General features: G+C 41.4%; 1 protein-coding gene and 1 long non-coding RNA gene across 8 annotated transcripts in view; one reads left to right on the top strand and one right to left on the bottom strand.

The window, feature by feature from the left end:
• Positions 1-19,145, bottom strand: part of EHBP1 (EH domain binding protein 1) — a 473,001-nt gene that overhangs the window by 90,452 nt on the left and 363,404 nt on the right. For all 7 annotated transcript variants that reach the window (XM_069768694.1, XM_069768687.1, XM_069768690.1 and 4 more), the window contains 3 exons: positions 16,544-16,662; positions 10,494-10,632; positions 5,677-5,780 (listed from right to left, as the gene is read on the bottom strand). In XM_069768694.1, coding sequence (XP_069624795.1) covers positions 5,677-5,780; positions 10,494-10,632; positions 16,544-16,662 — 362 coding nt within the window. The remainder of the gene's footprint in view (positions 1-5,676; positions 5,781-10,493; positions 10,633-16,543; positions 16,663-19,145) is intronic.
• The window catches only part of LOC138681295 (uncharacterized), a 67,791-nt gene continuing 57,711 nt past the window's right edge, over positions 9,066-19,145 (top strand). Inside the window, exons 1-3 of the long non-coding RNA XR_011321907.1 lie at positions 9,066-9,201; positions 12,648-12,678; positions 13,333-13,434. This is a non-coding gene — a long non-coding RNA (uncharacterized lncRNA). The remainder of the gene's footprint in view (positions 9,202-12,647; positions 12,679-13,332; positions 13,435-19,145) is intronic.

Here is a 19,145-nt window from a genome sequence, read left to right as displayed (position 1 = left end):
AATCAGCGGGTAGCTAGTCTCAGACATGACTTCTGTACTGTAAAGGGCCCAAACACTGTTCTCGCACAGGGGCCTGCGAGGTAAAGGGGCCACTATCACCTCCCAATCAGCAGGCAGCTACTCTCAGACATGACTACTGTACTGTAAAGGGCCCATACACTGTTCTCGCACAGGGGCCTGCGAGGTAAAGGGGCCACTATCACCTCCCAATCAGCAGGCAGCTACTCTCAGACATGACTACTGTACTGTAAAGGGCCCATACACTGTTCTCGCACAGGGGCCCGCGAGGTAAAGGGGCCACTATCAGCTCCCAATCAGCAGGTAGCTACTCTCAGACATGACTACTGTACTGTAAAGGGCCCATACACTGTTCTCGCACAGGAGCCCGGGAGGTAAAGGGGCCACTATCACCTCCCAATCAGCAGGTAGCTACTCTCAGACATGACTACTGTACTGTAAAGGGCCCATACACTGTTCTCGCACAGGGGCCCGCGAGGTAAAGGGGCCACTATCACCTCCCAATCAGCGGGTATCTACTCAGATATGACTGCTGTATTGTAAAAGGCACATACACTGTTCTCGCACAGGGGCCCGGGAGGTAAAGGGGCCACTATCACCTCCCAATCAGCGGGTAGCTAGTCTCAGACATGACTACTGTACTGTAAATGGCCCATACACTGTTCTTGCACAGGAGCCCGGGAGGTAAAGGGGCCACTATCACCTCCCAATCAGCGGGTAGCTAGTCTCAGACATGACTACTGTACTGTAAAGGGCCCATACACTGTTCTCGCACAGGGGCCCGGGAGGTAAAGGGGCCACTATCACCTCCCAATCAGCAGGTAGCTACTCTCAGACATGACTACTGTACTGTAAAGGGCCCATACACACAGGGGCCCGGGAGGTAAAGGGGCCACTATCACCTCCCAACCAGCCGGTAGCTACTCTCAGACATGATTACTGTACTGTAAAGGGCCCATACACACAGGGGCCCGGGAGGTAAAGGGGCCACCATCACCTCCCAATCAGCGGGTAGCTACTCTCAGACATGACTTCTGTACTGTAAAGGGCCCATACACTGTTCTCGCACAGGGGCCCGGGAGGTAAAGGGACCACCATCACCTCCCAATCAGCAGGTAGCTACTCTCAGACATGATTACTGTACTGTAAAGGGCCCATACAGTGTTCTCACACAGGGGCCTACGAGGTAAAGGGGCCACTATCACCTCCCAATCAGCGGGTATCTACTCAGATATGACTGCTGTATTGTAAAAGGCACATACACTGTTCTCGCACAGGGGCCCGAGTGGTAAGGGGGCCACTACCACCTCTCCATCAGAAGGTAGCTACTCTCAGACATGACTACTGTACTGTAAAGGGCCCATACACGCTGCATTCTTGGGTAAAATCTATGTTCAGTGAATTACTCAGAGAGATGACAGTTGGTGCTCATAAAGTTTTATGGAGGACTGTGTCATTTCAGGAGAACTTGCAGCAGAATATCTGAGTCTGCCTCTACCTCCTCCATATAATATTATGAGCACCAACTGTCATCTCCTGAGTAATAGGAAAATCTGTCTTCACGGAATACAGATTTTACCCAAGAATGAAGAATGAAGCATCAATTCAGGAAGTGAAAGAAGCAAATTTCTCTGAGAATATATATTACAAAGCTGCTTCTTTTCAACTGCAATATTGATTCATGAAATAAAAAAGGTTAATCTTTAAGGCCTCCATACACATTAGGCCGGATTCAGACCACGTTTTTGGGGTGTACTTGACATATCTATCTGTACTGCAGAGAAAAAAAATTATTTAAATGGATGTGATTGTTTTTACATAGAATACAAGTGAAAAAAGATAAGTCAAATTGATATCAGTTTTGATCCATTGTTGCACATGATGCAAAAAACACAATCCGCTGCGCTTTTTGTTTTTCTCATTGAACGAAAAAAAAAAGAAGAAAAAACGTATCCTTTTTTTAACATAGCATTCCATGAAAGACTGATACAAACATTATATTAAAAGTTTGCATCTTTTCTTTTTCCAGAAAATCAGTTACTCCCCTCACCTATGTAAAAACACAAAAACTAATCGGTTCAAAAAAATTAAAAAATTAAAAATAACAAATACTAAACATAAATGTATGCAACAGATTTGTAAAAAAAATGGATAAACCTTGTTTAAAAAGCGCATCAGTTTGCAACAGTTTTACAGATCAGTTTTTTTGTTTACAGCACAAATATGAGGCTGTTAAAAATTCCAAAAAATGAGATGTGAAACAGGGACTAGATAGCGGTCAGCCTAACAATCACTCTCCCATCAGCTAGCTCTCTCGAGCCTCCCATACACATGACGTGCAGCTTGGCCGTGCCGTCATATGTTTTCAAGAAGGAGAGCAGCAGCTTATCTCCAGAAAAACAAAAGGTGCAAGAGTTAAAGGGGTATTCCCATCTCCAAGATCCAACCCCAATATGTAGTAAGTATAATAATATTAGTAAGTACCTCCTATCAGAAATGTAGTATAGTTTTTCTGATTCGCTATGTCTCTTTCCTCATGTGCATTGCAGGACCTTAGGTACCCATGGTTACGACCACCGATATAGTGACAGTTAGCTAGTTGCTAGTGGTCGTAACTAGGGTTGAGCGACCTCTACTTTTATAGGATCGGGTCGGGTTTCACGAAACCCGACTTTTTCAAAAGTCGGGTCGAGTGAAATCGGCTGATCCTATAAAAAAGTCGGGGTCGGGGTCGGCCAAAACTCGAAACCCAATGCAGTGCATTGGGTTTCCAATGGTTCCCAGGGTCTGAAGGAGCGGAAACTCTCCTTCAGGCCTTGGGATCCATAATTAAGTGTAAAATAAAGAATTAAAATAAAAAATATCGCCATACTTACCCTCTGACGCGACCTGGTACTAACCGGAAACCTTCCTTCCTTAGAATCAGCCTTCCAAGACCTTGCGGTGACGTCGCGGCTTGTGATTGGTCGCGCGGCCGCCCATGTGACCGCTCGCGCGACCAATCACAAGCCGCGACGTCACCGAAGGTCCTGGAAGGGCTGATTCTTAGGAAGGAAGGCTGCCGGAAAGAAGCAGGGCGCGTCCGAGGGTGAGTATATTCCTATTAGGTATATACTTACCCTCGGACGCGCCCTGCTTCTTTCCGGCAGCCTTCCTTCCTAAGAATCAGCCCTTCCAGGACCTTCGGTGACGTCGCGGTGACGTCGCGGCTTGTGATTGGTCGCGCGAGCGGTCACATGGGCGGCCGCGCGACCAATCACAAGCCGCGACGTCACCGCAAGGTCTTGGAAGGCTGATTCTAAGGAAGGAAGGTTTCCGGTTAGTACCAGGGCGCGTCAGAGGGTAAGTATTGCGATATTTTTTATTTTAATTCTTTATTTTACACTTAAATCTGAATTCCGATACCAATTCCCGATATCTTAAACATATCGGGAATCGGTATCGGAATTCCGATTCCAGATTCAGAAGATCGCCGACTTCATGGCCAACCCCACACTGGGGTCGGGTCGGGTTTCATGAAACCCGACTTTGCCAAAAGTCGGCGACTTCTGAAAAATTTCGACCCGTTTCGCTCAACCCTAGTCGTAACCATGGATACCTAAGGTCCTGCAATGCCTGCACATGAGGAAAGAGACATAGCGAATCAGAAAAACTACAGCTCTGGCAAAAATTTAAAGAAACCACCACATCAAATCCCTGTCACGGGCAGCCCAATCTCCAGACCTGAACTCCATTGAAAACCTCTGGAATGTAATCAAGAGGAAGATGGATAGTCACAAGCCATCAACCAAAGAAGAACTGCTTAAATTTTTGCGCCAGAAGCAGTGTGAAAGACTGGTGGAAAGCATGCCAAGACGCATGAAAGCTGTGATTAAAAATCATGGTTATTCCACAAAATATTGATTTCTGAACTCTTCCTGCGTTAAAACATTAGTATTGTTGTTTCTAAATGATTATGAACTCGTTTTCTTTGCATTATTTGATGTCTGAAAGCACAGGTTTTTTTTTTTATTTTTAATTTTGACCATTTCTCCTTTGCAGAAAAAAAATCCAAAATGTATTGCTTGGAAATTCGGAGACTTTGTTAGAAGTTTATAGAATAAAAGAAAAAATTACATTTTACTCAAAAATATACCTATAAAGAAAAAAATCAGACCCAGACAAACTGAACATTTTGCAGTGGTCTCTTCATTTTTGCCAGAGCTGTATACTATACTTCTAATTGGAGGTATTCGCTATTATTATTATTATTATTCCTACTACACATTGGGACAAGATCTTGGGGATGGGAATACCCCTTTAAAATTGCCCGATTTTTGTCTCCTCGATATAATCTGATGGGGAAAATTTGGGAGGCCCCAATACACATTAAATTTTCGACCGATACAGCCATATCGGGGGCTTCAGTCGACTTTAATATATTGGGGCCTTTATAGTGCAGGACCACTACATTGTTAGTAAAGAAACTCATCAAAGATGGACATCCAAAATCAAACAACTCCCCAGATCTGAACTTCTTGGATCCATGTGAAACATAAGAGACAAGTACATTAAATATAAATAAGTTTTGAACTTTTCAATATTGTCTGTTAATTCCAATGACTACAAAGAATCCCCGGCCCGCATTCCTCCACCAAATTGGACAGGCGCAATATTCTACTACTGCTTCGAAGAAGATATCTGGATTTTCATTATCCAATTGATCTACAGTCACTAGAATTGATTGAACCAGCAGCACGAGAGAGGGAGGAAGACTAATTACTCGATTAACATTTAGGCGTCATAAACCCATACAGACTCATTTAGTCAAAGGGCCAAAATGTGCAAGGTGTAAACGATTTCCTAAGTTGTGAATGTGTTTCTTCTAACCTTTGGTCAGGGCACAATCCAGGCTCTCTTGGCAGAAATAAAGACAAGAAAGGCAATTTGTCAAATTATACACAGTGAATGGCCGCTGTCAAACTCTGGCTAGGCATGCTGGGAAACACACAGGTTCCAGCGTGTTCCTTGCTCTATCCGTCCCTCGCAGCTGTCCATCAAATGCTGCTTTCTCCCCGCGGTCTATTAAATATTTCCCTCGCAAATCAATTTTACACATGATCAGCCCATACTCCTACTGAGCTGAACCTCCCCGTTAATTAAGTGAAGAAATTACCATATATATTATATTAATGCAAACATCATTCAGCTGGTAATTCACGGCTGATCTGGATAATGGAAAGGTTGAACACCCATTAACCCAAGTCAACAAAATGGGTTGGCTGGGAAAATCGAGCAGGTCTCCTGTGACTTGTCCCTCTAAACTGCAGCACTGCGGTATCTTCCATGGTAATAATTAAAATCCTCCTGCTCGATCAATACCGGCATCTTTGGATGGGAAGGGTCCTTAATGGCAACGCCTCAAACAAGAAGGGGGACTTTTTGCAAGTGGGAGAAATTCATTTTTTTTTTATCTGACAATTATCACCTTGGTGCAGACTAATTCAGCGGTGCGCCCCTCTTACAGAGATTTCAATACATCACAGATTGACATCTCTGGAAAGGGAGAAAAAAAAACCCTAACATCTCATTTTTAACAAATAAAAGCACAATTTTCCCATGCAGTGAAGAATTATCAGCAATCATGAAATAGGGCAGAGAGAGGGGAAAGTAAAATACATTTAGCACTTCATCTTCTGAGGGCTTCTTCTGGGTCTCGGTTATCGCCGCTCCTTCATTCCCTCTTTTTGTGTCCTCTTGCATTGATCTCTGCCTTTTCATCTCTGCAAAAATAAATAAACAGAAGCCGGAGAAAGTCCATTATATATTGTTGGGAGGATGAGGATAGGACTCCACATAAAGTGTTCAAGCAGTCAGCCCTGATTAAAATCGACTTCAAGTAAAAAAAAAAGAAAACACTTGAAATTAAAGAAAACATAACAAGTGTAAAACATCTGGTAGCAAATGTTCAAAAATAAGAGAAAAGGTTCCAATATTATAGCAATGATGTAAATGTAGGACCCAGGAGCCTCTTTTATCAACATTTTCTTTGTTGTCCTTAGCAGCCAATCAGCTCAACATGAATTTCTTAAAGGGGTTCTCCAGAAACGCAAAAAAAGCACCTGCCCCTCCCTTATGTGTAGGAAAATGTGCTCCCGATGGATATTCTGATTAGTGATGGGCATTCTTGCTCCTCTTGGTGAGCTGGATAATTTGTCTCACACACAGGTTATATTGATACTTGAGGTTAAGTCAGCGAGTATTAATGTGGTTAAATCCCGCCCACCTGCAATTAGCCAATGGCAACCCAAAATTTCAAGCTTCCATCATGAGCTGCTGGTTGAGTGGGTGGCGTTTCAATTACATTCAGAAGCTGGTTGGCATCATTCTACCTCCAGTGACAGCCACCTGGGAGTTCAAGTGGCATTCAGTGGAGTCATTCACATAAAGGAGCCGGCTTGTTTGCAAAAGACCGAGACCGATCACTAATTCTGATTTAACGCTGGAGATACCAAGAGTGCTGAGGTAAGAAGAGGCTGCTCACACTGCTGTCCACCCTGTCTATCTGATCTAATACTGGAGATACCTGTGGTGCTGAGGTAAGAAGAGACTGCTCACACTGCTGTCCACCCTGCCTATCTGATCTAATACTGGAGATATCAGGAGTGCTGAGGTACGAAAAGACTTCTCACACTGCTGTCCACCCTGCCTATCTGATCTAATACTGGAGATATCAGGAGTGCTGAGGTAAGAAGAGACTGCTCACACTGCTGTCCACCCTATCTGATCTAATACTGGAGATATCAGGAGTGCTGAGGTAAGAATATGCCACTCACACTGCTGTCCATGCTGTCTTATCTAACACTGCAGATACCAGGAGTACAGAGGTAAGAAGAGACTGCTCACACTGCTGTCCTCCCTGTCTTTCTGATATAAAACTGGAGATACCAGGGGTAGTGATGTAAGGAGAGGCTGCTCACACTGCTGTCCACCCTTACCTGACCTAATACTAGAGATACCAGAAGTGCTGAGGTAAATAGAGGCTCCTCACACTGCTATCCACCCTGTCTTTCTGATCCAATACTGAAGATACCAGGGATGCTGAGGAAAGAAGAGGCATCTCACACCACTGTTCACCCTGTGTCTGATCTAATAATGTAGATTCCAGAGGTGTGGAGGTAAGAATCTGCTCACATATCTGTCCACCTTGTTTCTCATCTAATAATAGAGATACCAGAGGTGTTGAGTAGTGATGAGCAAACGTAAGGCATTATCTGAGCATGCTTGGGTGCTAATCAAATGTCTGAGGCGTGCTCAAATAATATGTTCGGGGTCCTACGACTGCATGAGTAACTTAGGCTGGCAGTTGCTGTGACCTGGAGAGAAATGTACAGTATTTGGTATAGGTTATCTCCAGGTCACATTAGCAGAGCTTCCTACTTCACATGCTCATAGACACCTATAATCAGGGCACTGGTAGCCACAGATTTCCTGCAGCTGCTGTGCCGCAGGGTTCCTGCAGCTGCTGTGCGATCACGTGTGACTGCTACTAAAGAGAGTGAATATTCACTGCTCTCCCCACCCATGGGAGTGGAGAGCAGTGAATATTCATTCCGCTTAGTCACGGGCACACGTGATCGCACAGCAGCTGCAGGAACCCTGCGGCTGCAGCTACCACTGCCCTCTATTAAGGTGAAATGAATATTCACTGCTCTCCACTCCTATAGTCCCGGTGGGGTGGGTCATGAATACCAGGATAGGGATGAAGGGACCATGCATACCAGAATGGGGAATGAAGGGGCCATGCATACCAGGATAGGGATGAGGGAGCCATGCATACCAGGATGGTAATGTGGGGGCCAGGCATACCAGGATGGGGATGAGGGGGCCATGCATACCAGGATGGGGATGAGGGGGCCATGCATACCAGGATGGGGATGAGGGGGCCATGCAAAACAGGATGGGGATGAGGGGGGCCATGCATACCAGGATGGGGATGAGGGTGCCATGCATACCAGGATGGTGATGAGGGCACCATGCATATCAGGACAAGGATGAGGGGACAATATATACCAAAATGGGAATGAAGGCCATGCATAGCAGGATGGTGATGAGGGGGCAACGTATTCTAGAATTTACCACATTTTTTACTTCAATGTTTTTCTATTTTCCTCCTCTAAAGCCTAGGTGCGTCTTATGGTCCGAAAAATACGGTATTTATCAGTGAGCGAGTGAGTACGTGGTGGCCATAATACTGTAGGACTGCATTATATTCTATGAGGGGGCTGCATTATGTTCTATGTGGGGGGTGAATTATACTATATGAGGGCTGCATTATATTCTAAGAGAGGAACTACATTATATTCTATGAGGGGGTTGCATTATATTTTATGAGGGGGCTACCCCAACCGCACAATTGGTGGTTCTGTATTTATTTCTATGTAGCAACATAGTGGGCCCCAAGAATAATTTTCTCAGTTGGGCCCAAGGTGCTCTAGTCTGAAGCTGCCTAAAATATTACCATTCTAGGACAGTTTATGTCAGTGTTACAAGGCGGCAGCCCTTTTAATGTACTATAGTAATTAATTCTCTAGGCAAATCAAGTGTGGTTTACCAATTATGTATAATTACGAATTTATTTATAATGCTATTTTCTTTTTCTCCATTCCCGGAGAACCCCTTTAAACTCCTCTGGAAAAACAAAAGATGTGCTGTGATTGGTTGCTAAGGGAAAGAAGGCCAGTTTTTATTATACATGTTTGATAGATAAGGCATTTTGGCATTATATAAAATATAACATAGTAAAGTCCATCAATCTACAGTTTTCATCTTTCCAAAGCTAATGGGAAAATTAGAACAATGACCAGATTGGTTGCTATGGTCAAAAAGTTCACACGTAGGTGGTTCTCTTTCAGCTAAGGTTTTGTGAAGGAGATTAAAGCGAGGTAAAAAGGTGGATACCATCAGAGCGCTGAGAGAGAGACGAGACCAGCCAAACCGGATGAAGACAAGCAATTACTCAACACTACATGTTTCAGGGACAGTCCGTCCCCTTCATCAGATGAGTACTTTTACCTTGCTTAACCCCCTTCATGTTATGGTTCCAGCATTAGGAATCTAGGGCTGTCGGATGGTAAAGCAACAATCAAGGAGAACCATAATTGCTAGGGTCAGTGTGGTGCCTGATCTGCACAACTCTCGGAGGTGAGTGCGGTAATTCCTCCTCCCAACGTCTTTCATTGCAGGCCTTCACATGGAGCACTCTGTCTCTTATTTTCTCTACCCGATGATACCAAATGTTTTCTGATGGGGTTAAAGTCATGGTTTCCAGCCACTTGATGGCAAGAATAGCGCTGCTTACTGTGTTATTCTTGTCGTCAACATCAATAGAACTATGACAGAGGCTCAAAATGAAGAACTTTATGACAAAGAGAACATAGAGCCCAATTCATAAAGTAGTTTTCGACAGAAAGACTGCGTGATATTTCACAAACTTTTTGCTTAGCTAGCAGTTTTTAACTTTTAGACTTTCTCTATTTTTTAAGTCAATCCAGGCCAGCTCCACAAACGCTTTAAAAAGTGTGTGGGCCTTTCCGGGGAGGGCAGTTGGTCGAGCAGATCTGGCAAACTCATCATACTCATACCATACTAGGTACCGTGGCTCAATGGTTAGAACTGTTGCTTTGCAGCGCTGGGGTCCTGGGTTCAAGTCCCACAAAGGACAACGTCTGTTCTCCCTGTGTTTGTGTGGGTTTCTTCCGGGTTCTCCGGTTTCCTCCCTCACTCCAAAGACATACTGATATGAAATTTAGATTATGAGCCCCATTGGGGATTGCGATCATGATGTATTTAAAATGCTATGGAATATGATGGCGCAATATAAGAAAAGCATAATAAATAATAATAATACTCTGATTTGAGGACATTTCTTGCGGTGGCGCAAGAAAGCTGAAAGATGCAACAAATTAATTAAGAAGTTCATGCCTTTAATGAATTTGGAAACCTTACTCCAGCTCACTGGATTTAAAGAGACTCTTTATTGTTTTGGCAATATGATAAAAAAATGGTCCATGCTGTGACACCAGCAATCCGTTATAATCTATGGGGAAACTTGTCAGTATTGTGGGTACTAGTGTATACTATTATAAGGAATTAAGATTGTGAGGCCCAATGGGGACAGTAAGTGATCGACAAACCATATAAAGTGTCACGGAATATGGTGGTGCTATGTAAGCTACCATAATAATCCTGTTTAAGGAGATATATGTGGCTGTAAACATAATGGTGCAAAAGAGTAAAGCTGGGCATGAATTATAGAATACTTTAGTTATTCCTATATATAGGTTAATATGGGTTAATTGGCAGTGTCAAAAAAATATTGTGGTTCCTCAATAGCAATAAGATTAATAAAATTTGGCCTGGGAAGCCATATGGCAGCCATTATGATCAAGAATACGCACAAGCAAACACTTGTTAAAAAGCAATACTTCCAATACCTGGACAGATCTCCACCCATTGACTGAAGGACTCAAGCTCTATTTTCCTGACTGTTAAATCTTTGTTGATCACAACAGGATTCTTGAAGCGATCTGAAGGCCTGTGTGATCTGTCCAAAGCAGATTCTTCAGTACCATTCTAATAAACAGAAAAGGGTAAATGTGATGTGTATTGTCATAATGGTAAAAACGAAGATTTGCTCTTTCAAAGGGAAAAGAACGTTCCCACAACTTTCGCACATAGACATCTAGCGGTTTAAAAGCCTGAACAAGGGTCTTCTGAATATATCCAGCAATGTACAGCACTGTGCAAAAGTTCTAAGCAGGTGTAGAAAACATGCTGTAAAGTAAGAGAGCTTTAAACAATAGAAATGCTACTAATTTGATTTTATCAATTAACAAAATCCATAGTAAGTGAACAAAAGAGAAATCTAAAGTCAATATTTGATGTTACGTCACTTGGCCTTTAGAACAGCATCAATTCTAAATACACTTGTACACAGTTTTTTACGGGGGCCATATCTTCACTTACATGGCCTCTTTTTCTTTACACTGAAGATAATTTTTAATGACCTTGTCTGTATGTTTGGGGTTGTCGACCTGCTGCGGAGTAAATTTAGAGCCAATCAAACACCTTCCTGATGGTATTGTATGAAGTATAAGTATCTGTCTGTATTTCTCAGCATTAAGGACATTATTTATCAGGACTATATCTCAAATTCTATTAGCTGAAATGCAACCCCAAACTTGCCAGTGACCTCAAGCTGCCTGCAGACCCTCAAAATTGTGACGTTCTACAAGTATTCAGCAAACAAACTACCTGCAGATACAGTAAAATATTGCACATTTTACATCAGTCCAGAGCACCTGCTGCCATTTTTCTGCACCCCAGATCCTATCTATGTCTATGTGCATAGTTGAGCTGCTTGGCCTTATTTCCATGTCTAAGGTATGTTTTTTGGCCACATTTCCATGAAGACCACTTCTGTCCTCTGGTCTTTTCTCAACAGTAAATGGATGTAGCTGTGTCCCACTGGTTGTTGCCAGTACTGAGCTGATGGCACTGCTGGCTATCTTCTGATTTCAAAAGGTAGTTAACATAAAGTGTCTTTCATCTTCTGCACTAAGTTTCCTTGGCCGTCTGCTACATGTATGGCCCTCAATGTTGCCCATTTCTTGGTGTCCTCAATGTTGATTAATACAGGCAGATACATATCCATCATGCAACACCACTATGAAGAAATCTGATTGGCTCCAAATTTATTCTCCAGCATGACAACAAACAACCTCCAACATACAACCAATGTCATAAGGATATCTTCAGCATTAAGAAGAACAAGGAGCCCTGAAATTGATAATATAGCTTCGCACAGCCCATATCATCCAGACTGTGTGGGATTACATGAAGAGACAGAAAATTAGCGTAAGAAACATCTGCAGAAGATCTGTGGTTAGTTCTGCAAGATGGTTGGAACAACCTCCCTGCCACGTTCCTTCAAAAACTGTGTGCAGTCGGTGTACCTACTTGAACCGATGAAGGCAATGGGTATTGATTTGATTTATTATTATTATTATTATACATTTTTATAGCGCCATTTATTCCATGGCGCTTTACATGTGAATACGGGGCAAATATAGACAATTACATTAAACATGAGCAGATAACAAGGCACACGAGTACATAAGGAGGGAGGACCCTGCCCGCGAGGGCTCACAGTCTGCAGATTTTTAACTTTTTTTGTTCACTTTACACTTCATTAATTGATAAAAATAAACGATTAACACTTTATTTCTTAAAAACATTCTTACTTTGCAGCATTTCTTCCATACCTACATAGAGGTTTTATACAGTATAATATATATATATATATATATATATATATATATATATATATATATATGTCAACTACAATAGAGACACATTCTGTACGTCGTGGATGTATCCATGTTTGGCAGATTTATCAATTGTTTAAAAAAAAAAAATGTCTTTGTGGCCCACAGCAACCAATTATAGAGCAGCTTTCATTTTTCCATAGCAGCCAGAGTCATGAAACCTCTGCTGTGATTCGTTACCGCAGGCTTCAAAAACAGGATTTTTTTTTTTTTTTTTTTTACACAGTTTTGAATAATCTGCCCCATTGTCTTCACTTTCAGAACTAGAAATTTGAGTACAGATGAAACAAAGGTAAGGCTCAACGCCACAACCTTAACTATGGTAAAATCACAGTATCATCACCACTTTAATGTCATGGAGAACATCAGCAATGAAGAATTTCTTTGCACTGACCATATGGTTGATTGAACCTCCTCCCCCCCAATACATTAATGGCATGAGTTGTATTGCTACCGTTCGACTATAACTTTATATATATGTATATATATATATATATATATATATATATATATATATATATATACATACAGGTATATATTTTTTTAAATACAGGAATACAGGACTTAAGCCTAAGGCCATTTCCAAATGCTTGGCTCTCCACTGTAATCCATGTATATATTATCTACATTTTTTTTTTTAATTACAAAAAAATTAAGTAAAAGCGAGATAAACAATTTTTCTAATTAAAGACCAAAACGAAAAAAAAAAGAAAAAGAAAACCCTAATCCTGAGAAATGTAACTCAGCCCCTGAACTTTCGGCCTCCACTATGATGTTTTCATGCAGCTGTGTATATTCAGGAGGCGATTGATATCAATTGCAAAGCTTGTCCCCGCTAATCTCTTCTCCTTTCGCTGCAACCTTCGCGGGGAGGGATTCTATCGTGTTCTAGTCCCACTGACTCGTACAACAAGAAGAACTAGTTTCTAATTTTATGCCCATTCAGATAAACCTCTAATGCTGCATGAAGTCTGAAAAGGTAGGATTAGAATACAACCCCACTGAACTGCATTTCATCCGCTATACCTTTCCAAAGCCAGATTTATAGGTAAGCCCTTTACTGCGACAATTGTTGTTTTTCTTCTTTTTTTTTCCTCTCCGAGGCTTCCAATGCTAATACTGGTAGCAAATTCAAATGGGTCTATCAACGTGAAAGATCCCAGAAGGCTAAACCGGAGTAGTGTGTGGAAGCTGCAGATACCGAGGCCTTGTGTACCAAACAAATATTTCATTTTACACCTAATCTTTTATTATTTTTATTAAGTGTTTTGAAAGTAAATAGGGGAAGCCTAAGATGCATGACTAATAACTAAGCCTGCTGAATGCTGAAACTGGTTATCAAAAGCTACCAAGACTTTGCCCTTCCTCTGCATTGAGACAATCAATAATGAGCGCGTTCTCCCGGCAGCCTATTCTCCAGCCTAGAGGGGGCCAGGGATGCTAAACCCTCAGGGGAAGGTAACAGTTTATCCGTCCTCACAAACGCAGAGTGGAGTATTTATCAATGTGTAAAACTGGATTTTATTAATAGCAGTAGAATATGAGCAAAAGCGAATGGCGACCCCCTGATACGCGCTCCCAAAACAGGTTTCCGCTCATATTGTACACCAAAGTGAAAAAGAAAAAACACAAAATGCATATAAACATAAAAGAATACTAAATCCATTAGTAAACACAAGCCAACACGAGACAGTGAGGGCCGTTGACCACAAGGCTACGAAGACGTCACCCTTCCGCTAAGTAGGAATCAATCTCACAGACTCAATCTCCATAAATGTTTGTTGCCACCCAAACAACGGGGCCGACCCCTGTGAAATGAACACCGGGATAAACAGTAGTAATATCTCCTGCGTGTATAATGAATGACGTATAGGTTAATAAAAAAAAAATTAAATAAAAAAATTTGTGTTTTTTGTTCGCAAAATTTCCGGCCCTAGAGATTTAACCCTTTAAAGCCTCCACTAACCTAACAAAAAACAATAAAACTTTTAGCAATTCCTTTAAGCCGCGCAATGTGCTAACTATCAGTCCGATTAGCCACTAAATCCCATTTTAAGAATTCTTTGTATGGGCAAGGACTTCTGCCACTTTACAAATGTATTCCGTTAAGCCCACTAATTCAGTTAGCCTTTTCAATTCATTGTATTAATCCCGCTCTGGCTTCATTTTACATTAAAACTAGCATGGGATGACAAAGGGGAAAAAAAATTGCACGCTGTATCAAGACAGACACAAACACACAAAATACCCCTGTAAACAATAAAATAAAAAAAAGGAAAAAAAATCCGAAAAACACAGATCGGGCCTGATCTAGGTTCCCTTTTGTGGCGAGACAGACTAACTCTTCTGGTGCTAGATCTGCACACTTTCATCACCAGTTTATTGGAACAGACAGGCGAAGGGAAGCAATGAAAGTCATTGTATTGGGACTTCAAAGAGCTCCTCTATCTAGGGGAAGGAAATCCTTTCAGTCAGCAATGGAGTCCCCTAACAACCTGCAGGTGGGTGAAAAGTTATACACGACGTGGAGCCGTCATCACGCGGACAGCTTTCTCCTCCTCTTAGTTTTACACGCCACATGAACAAAAAAAAATCATATATGTGGATTTTTATATACGCACAATCATCTATATAACGTATACTTTTTAGTTTGTACATATTAAGTCAAATGGTATAATACATGCAGAGCACAGTTAAAAAAAATAACTATATAAAATAAATATAAAAATTAAACCCAACAACAATAAAAATCTAAAATAAAATATAAATTAATAAAAACAGTCATCCTCACAATATCACATATAATGTTTATGCACCATATATATTTAGACATGTATAATATATATATATATATATATATAAATAATGGAAGTTTATACATATATATATATATATATATATACATATATTATTATGCGCATATATGTAAATATATATATATTCTATACACGCTTATATATTCTTATACTTTTATATATGTATATATTTAGACTGTGTCAATAAACAACAAAATCTTTTTGGACCTTGAAGCACTGCCTTTATCTTTTTTGGACCTATACATATAAATATATATTCTCATCGGCCTACTGTTACTTTATATAGGCTTGCAAGAAAAAATGTAGGAGTATATACAGAATACACACACACATACAGACATACATAGGGGTATATGTGTATCTATAAGTAAATATACATATATTACACACAAATGCATACAGAAATATATAAACATGCATATACACATTTTATATAGGCATACAAGAGTATATGTAGAAATAGATATACGGTATATATTATATACACACATACACACACAGAAGTATATGTGTATATATAAATTATATATATATATTACAAACATACATACATATATATTCATTCACACATATAGTACAAAGTATGAAAAGCTTAAAATTCTGCACCGGAATTCCACTTCCTCAGCAGTGATGTCAGTGGTGACGTTGATGCTCGCGATTGAGGAAATGCATTATCAGCTGCACACCCTCCTATTAAAACAGATGTTTTTTATGCAAATTGAATTTGTGTTATTAAAGAAAATTGCATTGTGCCATAGGATACAATTCAGTAGCCTCAGTCTCGGGCTTTCTCTGGCATTTGTTGCCCATTCATCATCTGTTTGGTCCACAATGGTATAACCAGTCACTTATAATCTAAGCCTATTAAACATGCCACTTCCATTACTTCATTCTGGGCTTTGTAGAGACTGGTCCTCTAAATTGCTCTCTCCACGTTTATATGGCTTGTACATTTAAATGGTTTTATCACCATGAAAGATGCCAGATGGTGCATTTACATAAGAGAAAACACAAGAACTGGTAAAGGGCCCTAACTGCACAAGGAAAGCATAGTAATCACTTCAGATAATAAGTGTGTTGCAGGGAAAGATGAGGCGAATGGTGGCGCTCACTTGGTAAAACGTCAGTGGATGAATTTTGGGTTTAATGTAAAATATGGACGGAGCGGAGATGAGATCTTTCACAATGTGTTATCAAGTCCGGATACGGAAACTATGCACTTAAAAATAGGGAAATGACAAGATGAACGTTCCTATACCTGCCGAGGAGGCCTGCCTTGAATGGAAGGGGGAGTATGAATGCACGGTACATGCACAGCGCGGATCGGCCCGGCCAACTCACCTTGAAGTCTCTGTCGGGTGATGTTTTCTGTGCAGCATTAGACAAGGAGTTTGCCACCTGTGGCTGAGACTCGAGAAGTCTCCTCAACTTGACGTCCACGGAGTTAGCGTTTTGTCCGGCTATGTATGCAAATTGTTAAAAAAAAAAAAAAAGAGAGGGGGAGAGAAATTGAGACTTGGCCATTATTCAGCAATATGTCATCTTACAACCTGTTAGTCTGCAGTGTTATAGCAACAAAGGAAAAAAGGGGAAAAATAACCATGAAGGTAACAGGAGAGTCTTAAATTAAGATGTACATTGAGGCCGACGTGTACAGGCTCATACAGGCCCCGCTATGTATTTCTTTCACTGGAGAGAACCTCACACATGAGCCTGTTCTTGGCTTAGTGTCAATACCTGAATGGTACTTTTTATGTTACGCACTAGGCGAGACTGAACTTTTTCACCTCTTTGTTAATTAAAACATTGCCTCTCGTGTAGATACACGTACATACGCACTGTGGTATGCAAGTACATTAGTTCACTGACTCTTCGCAGTACGATTCTCCCGTTGCACAAGTACGCTAGACATACTTAATCTGGAAAATATCAGATTTCTTTCGGAGAAGTGTCACTAAAGAGCTTTAATTGCTCCAGGGGCATAAATTGTGTTATCACAGTGGAAGACAGTGAAACGAAGGGAAACCTGTCCAACATTTACTGCATGTGCATAGGGTGTTACCGACCACAAAACTAGAGCAAAGAGATAAAACCGATGCAGTCAGGTCTAGTTCACACATCACAGAGCTGGAAAAGTGACACAGGTCCATCAAGTTCAATCCTCAACTTGAAGAGTTTTGCTTTACACCATGTTTTTAGTCAAACAAAAACGAACAGATTTGTTGTAGGATCCCAATAATTTCAATGGCTGCGTTTGTAACTAGATTAAATTTTAGAAGACATATTTGTAGGAGGAGACTTTTTTTTTTTTACTCCATTGACTGTAATGGAAAACAGGTAGAAGATATTCTGCGAGTTTCTCCTGACAACTATTGTCAATTGGGACTTTATAGAAACTTTTACATGAATCCAAAAAGTTACCAAAGTTTAGGCTATGTTCACATTTATGCATTCGGCGAATATCCTGGGACTCCCATAACCTCCAAAAGTTAAATATTTGCCCAAAAAGTTTCCTGTATGGAAAATGAAGGGGATTCTGCTAAAAAATACTCACCAAAGTGTATACTGCATATCACAGGTAAAGGCAGATGCATTTTTCAGTATAGGCATAGAGTCACATATGTCTTGGGCAAAAACATCATTTTTGCAGTTGGGTTACATTAAAAATTTTGCACAGTTTGGCTTTTATAGGCTTTTTGTTTCCCTGCACATTCAACTTTGATGTGGTCTGTACTAACCAGAGGAAGTGGCCGACCTCTAGAGCTGCGAATCCATCAGTGTGATTGTTCTCACTGTCTAACAGGAAAGTTTGTAACTTTTATCTGTCTTTTTCTGTCGAAGACAAACAGGGCAAAATTTGAAATGAAACCCAATTGCAAAAAAAATATTTTTTGCCACAAATATATACACTGCTCAAAAAAATAAAGGGAACATTAAAATCCCACATCCTAGATATCACTGAATGAAATATTCCAGTTGTAAATTTTTATTCATTACATAGTGGAATGTGTTGAGAACAATAAAACCTACAAATTATCAATGTAAATCACAACTAATATCCCAAGGAGGTTTGGAGTTGGAATGATGCTCAAAATCAAAGTGGAAAATGAAGTTACAGGCTGATCCAACTTCAGTTAAAATGCCTCAAGACAAGGAAATGATGCTCAGTAGTGTGTGTGGCCTACACGTGCCTGTATGACCTCCCTACAACGCCTGGGCATGCTTCTGATGACGCGGCGGATGGTCTCCTGAGGGATCTCCTCCCAGACCTGGACTAAAGCATCCGCCAACTCCTGGACAGTCTGTGGTGCAATGTGACATTGGTGGATGGAGCCAGACATGATGCACCAGATGTGTTCAATCGGATTCAGGTCTGGGGAATGGGCGGGCCAGTCCATAGCTTCAATGCCTTCATCTTGCAGGAACTGCTGACACACTCCAGCCACATGAGGTCTGGCATTGTCCTGCATTAGGAGGAACCCACGGCCAACCGCACCAGCATATGGTCTCACAAGGGGTCTGAGGATCTCATCTCTGTACCTAATGGCAGTCAGGCTACCTCTGGCAAGCACATGGAGGGCTGTGTGGCCCTCCAAAGAAATGCCACCCCACACCATTACTGACCCACTGCCAAACCGGTCATGCTGAAGGATGTTTCAGGCAGCAGGTCGCTCTCCACAGTGTCTCCAGACTCTATCACATCTGTCACATATGCTCCGTGTGAACCTGCTTTCATCTGTGAAGAGCACAGGGCGCCAGTGGCGAATTTGCAAATCCTGGTATTCTGTGGCAAATGCCAAGCGTCCTGCACGGTGTTGGGCTGTGAGCACAACCCCCATTTGTGGACGTCAGGCACTCAGACCATCCTCATGGAGTCGGTTTCTAACCGTTTGTGCAGACACATGCACATTTGTGGCCTGCTGGAGGTCATTTTGCTGGTAGC

Source organism: Ranitomeya imitator, chromosome 5 (genome assembly GCF_032444005.1).
Source record: "Ranitomeya imitator isolate aRanImi1 chromosome 5, aRanImi1.pri, whole genome shotgun sequence".
NCBI classification, from domain to species: Eukaryota; Metazoa; Chordata; class Amphibia; order Anura; family Dendrobatidae; genus Ranitomeya; species Ranitomeya imitator.
The sequence above is the reverse complement of the archived record's forward strand: the minus strand, read 5'-3'. Positions and strand labels throughout refer to the sequence as shown.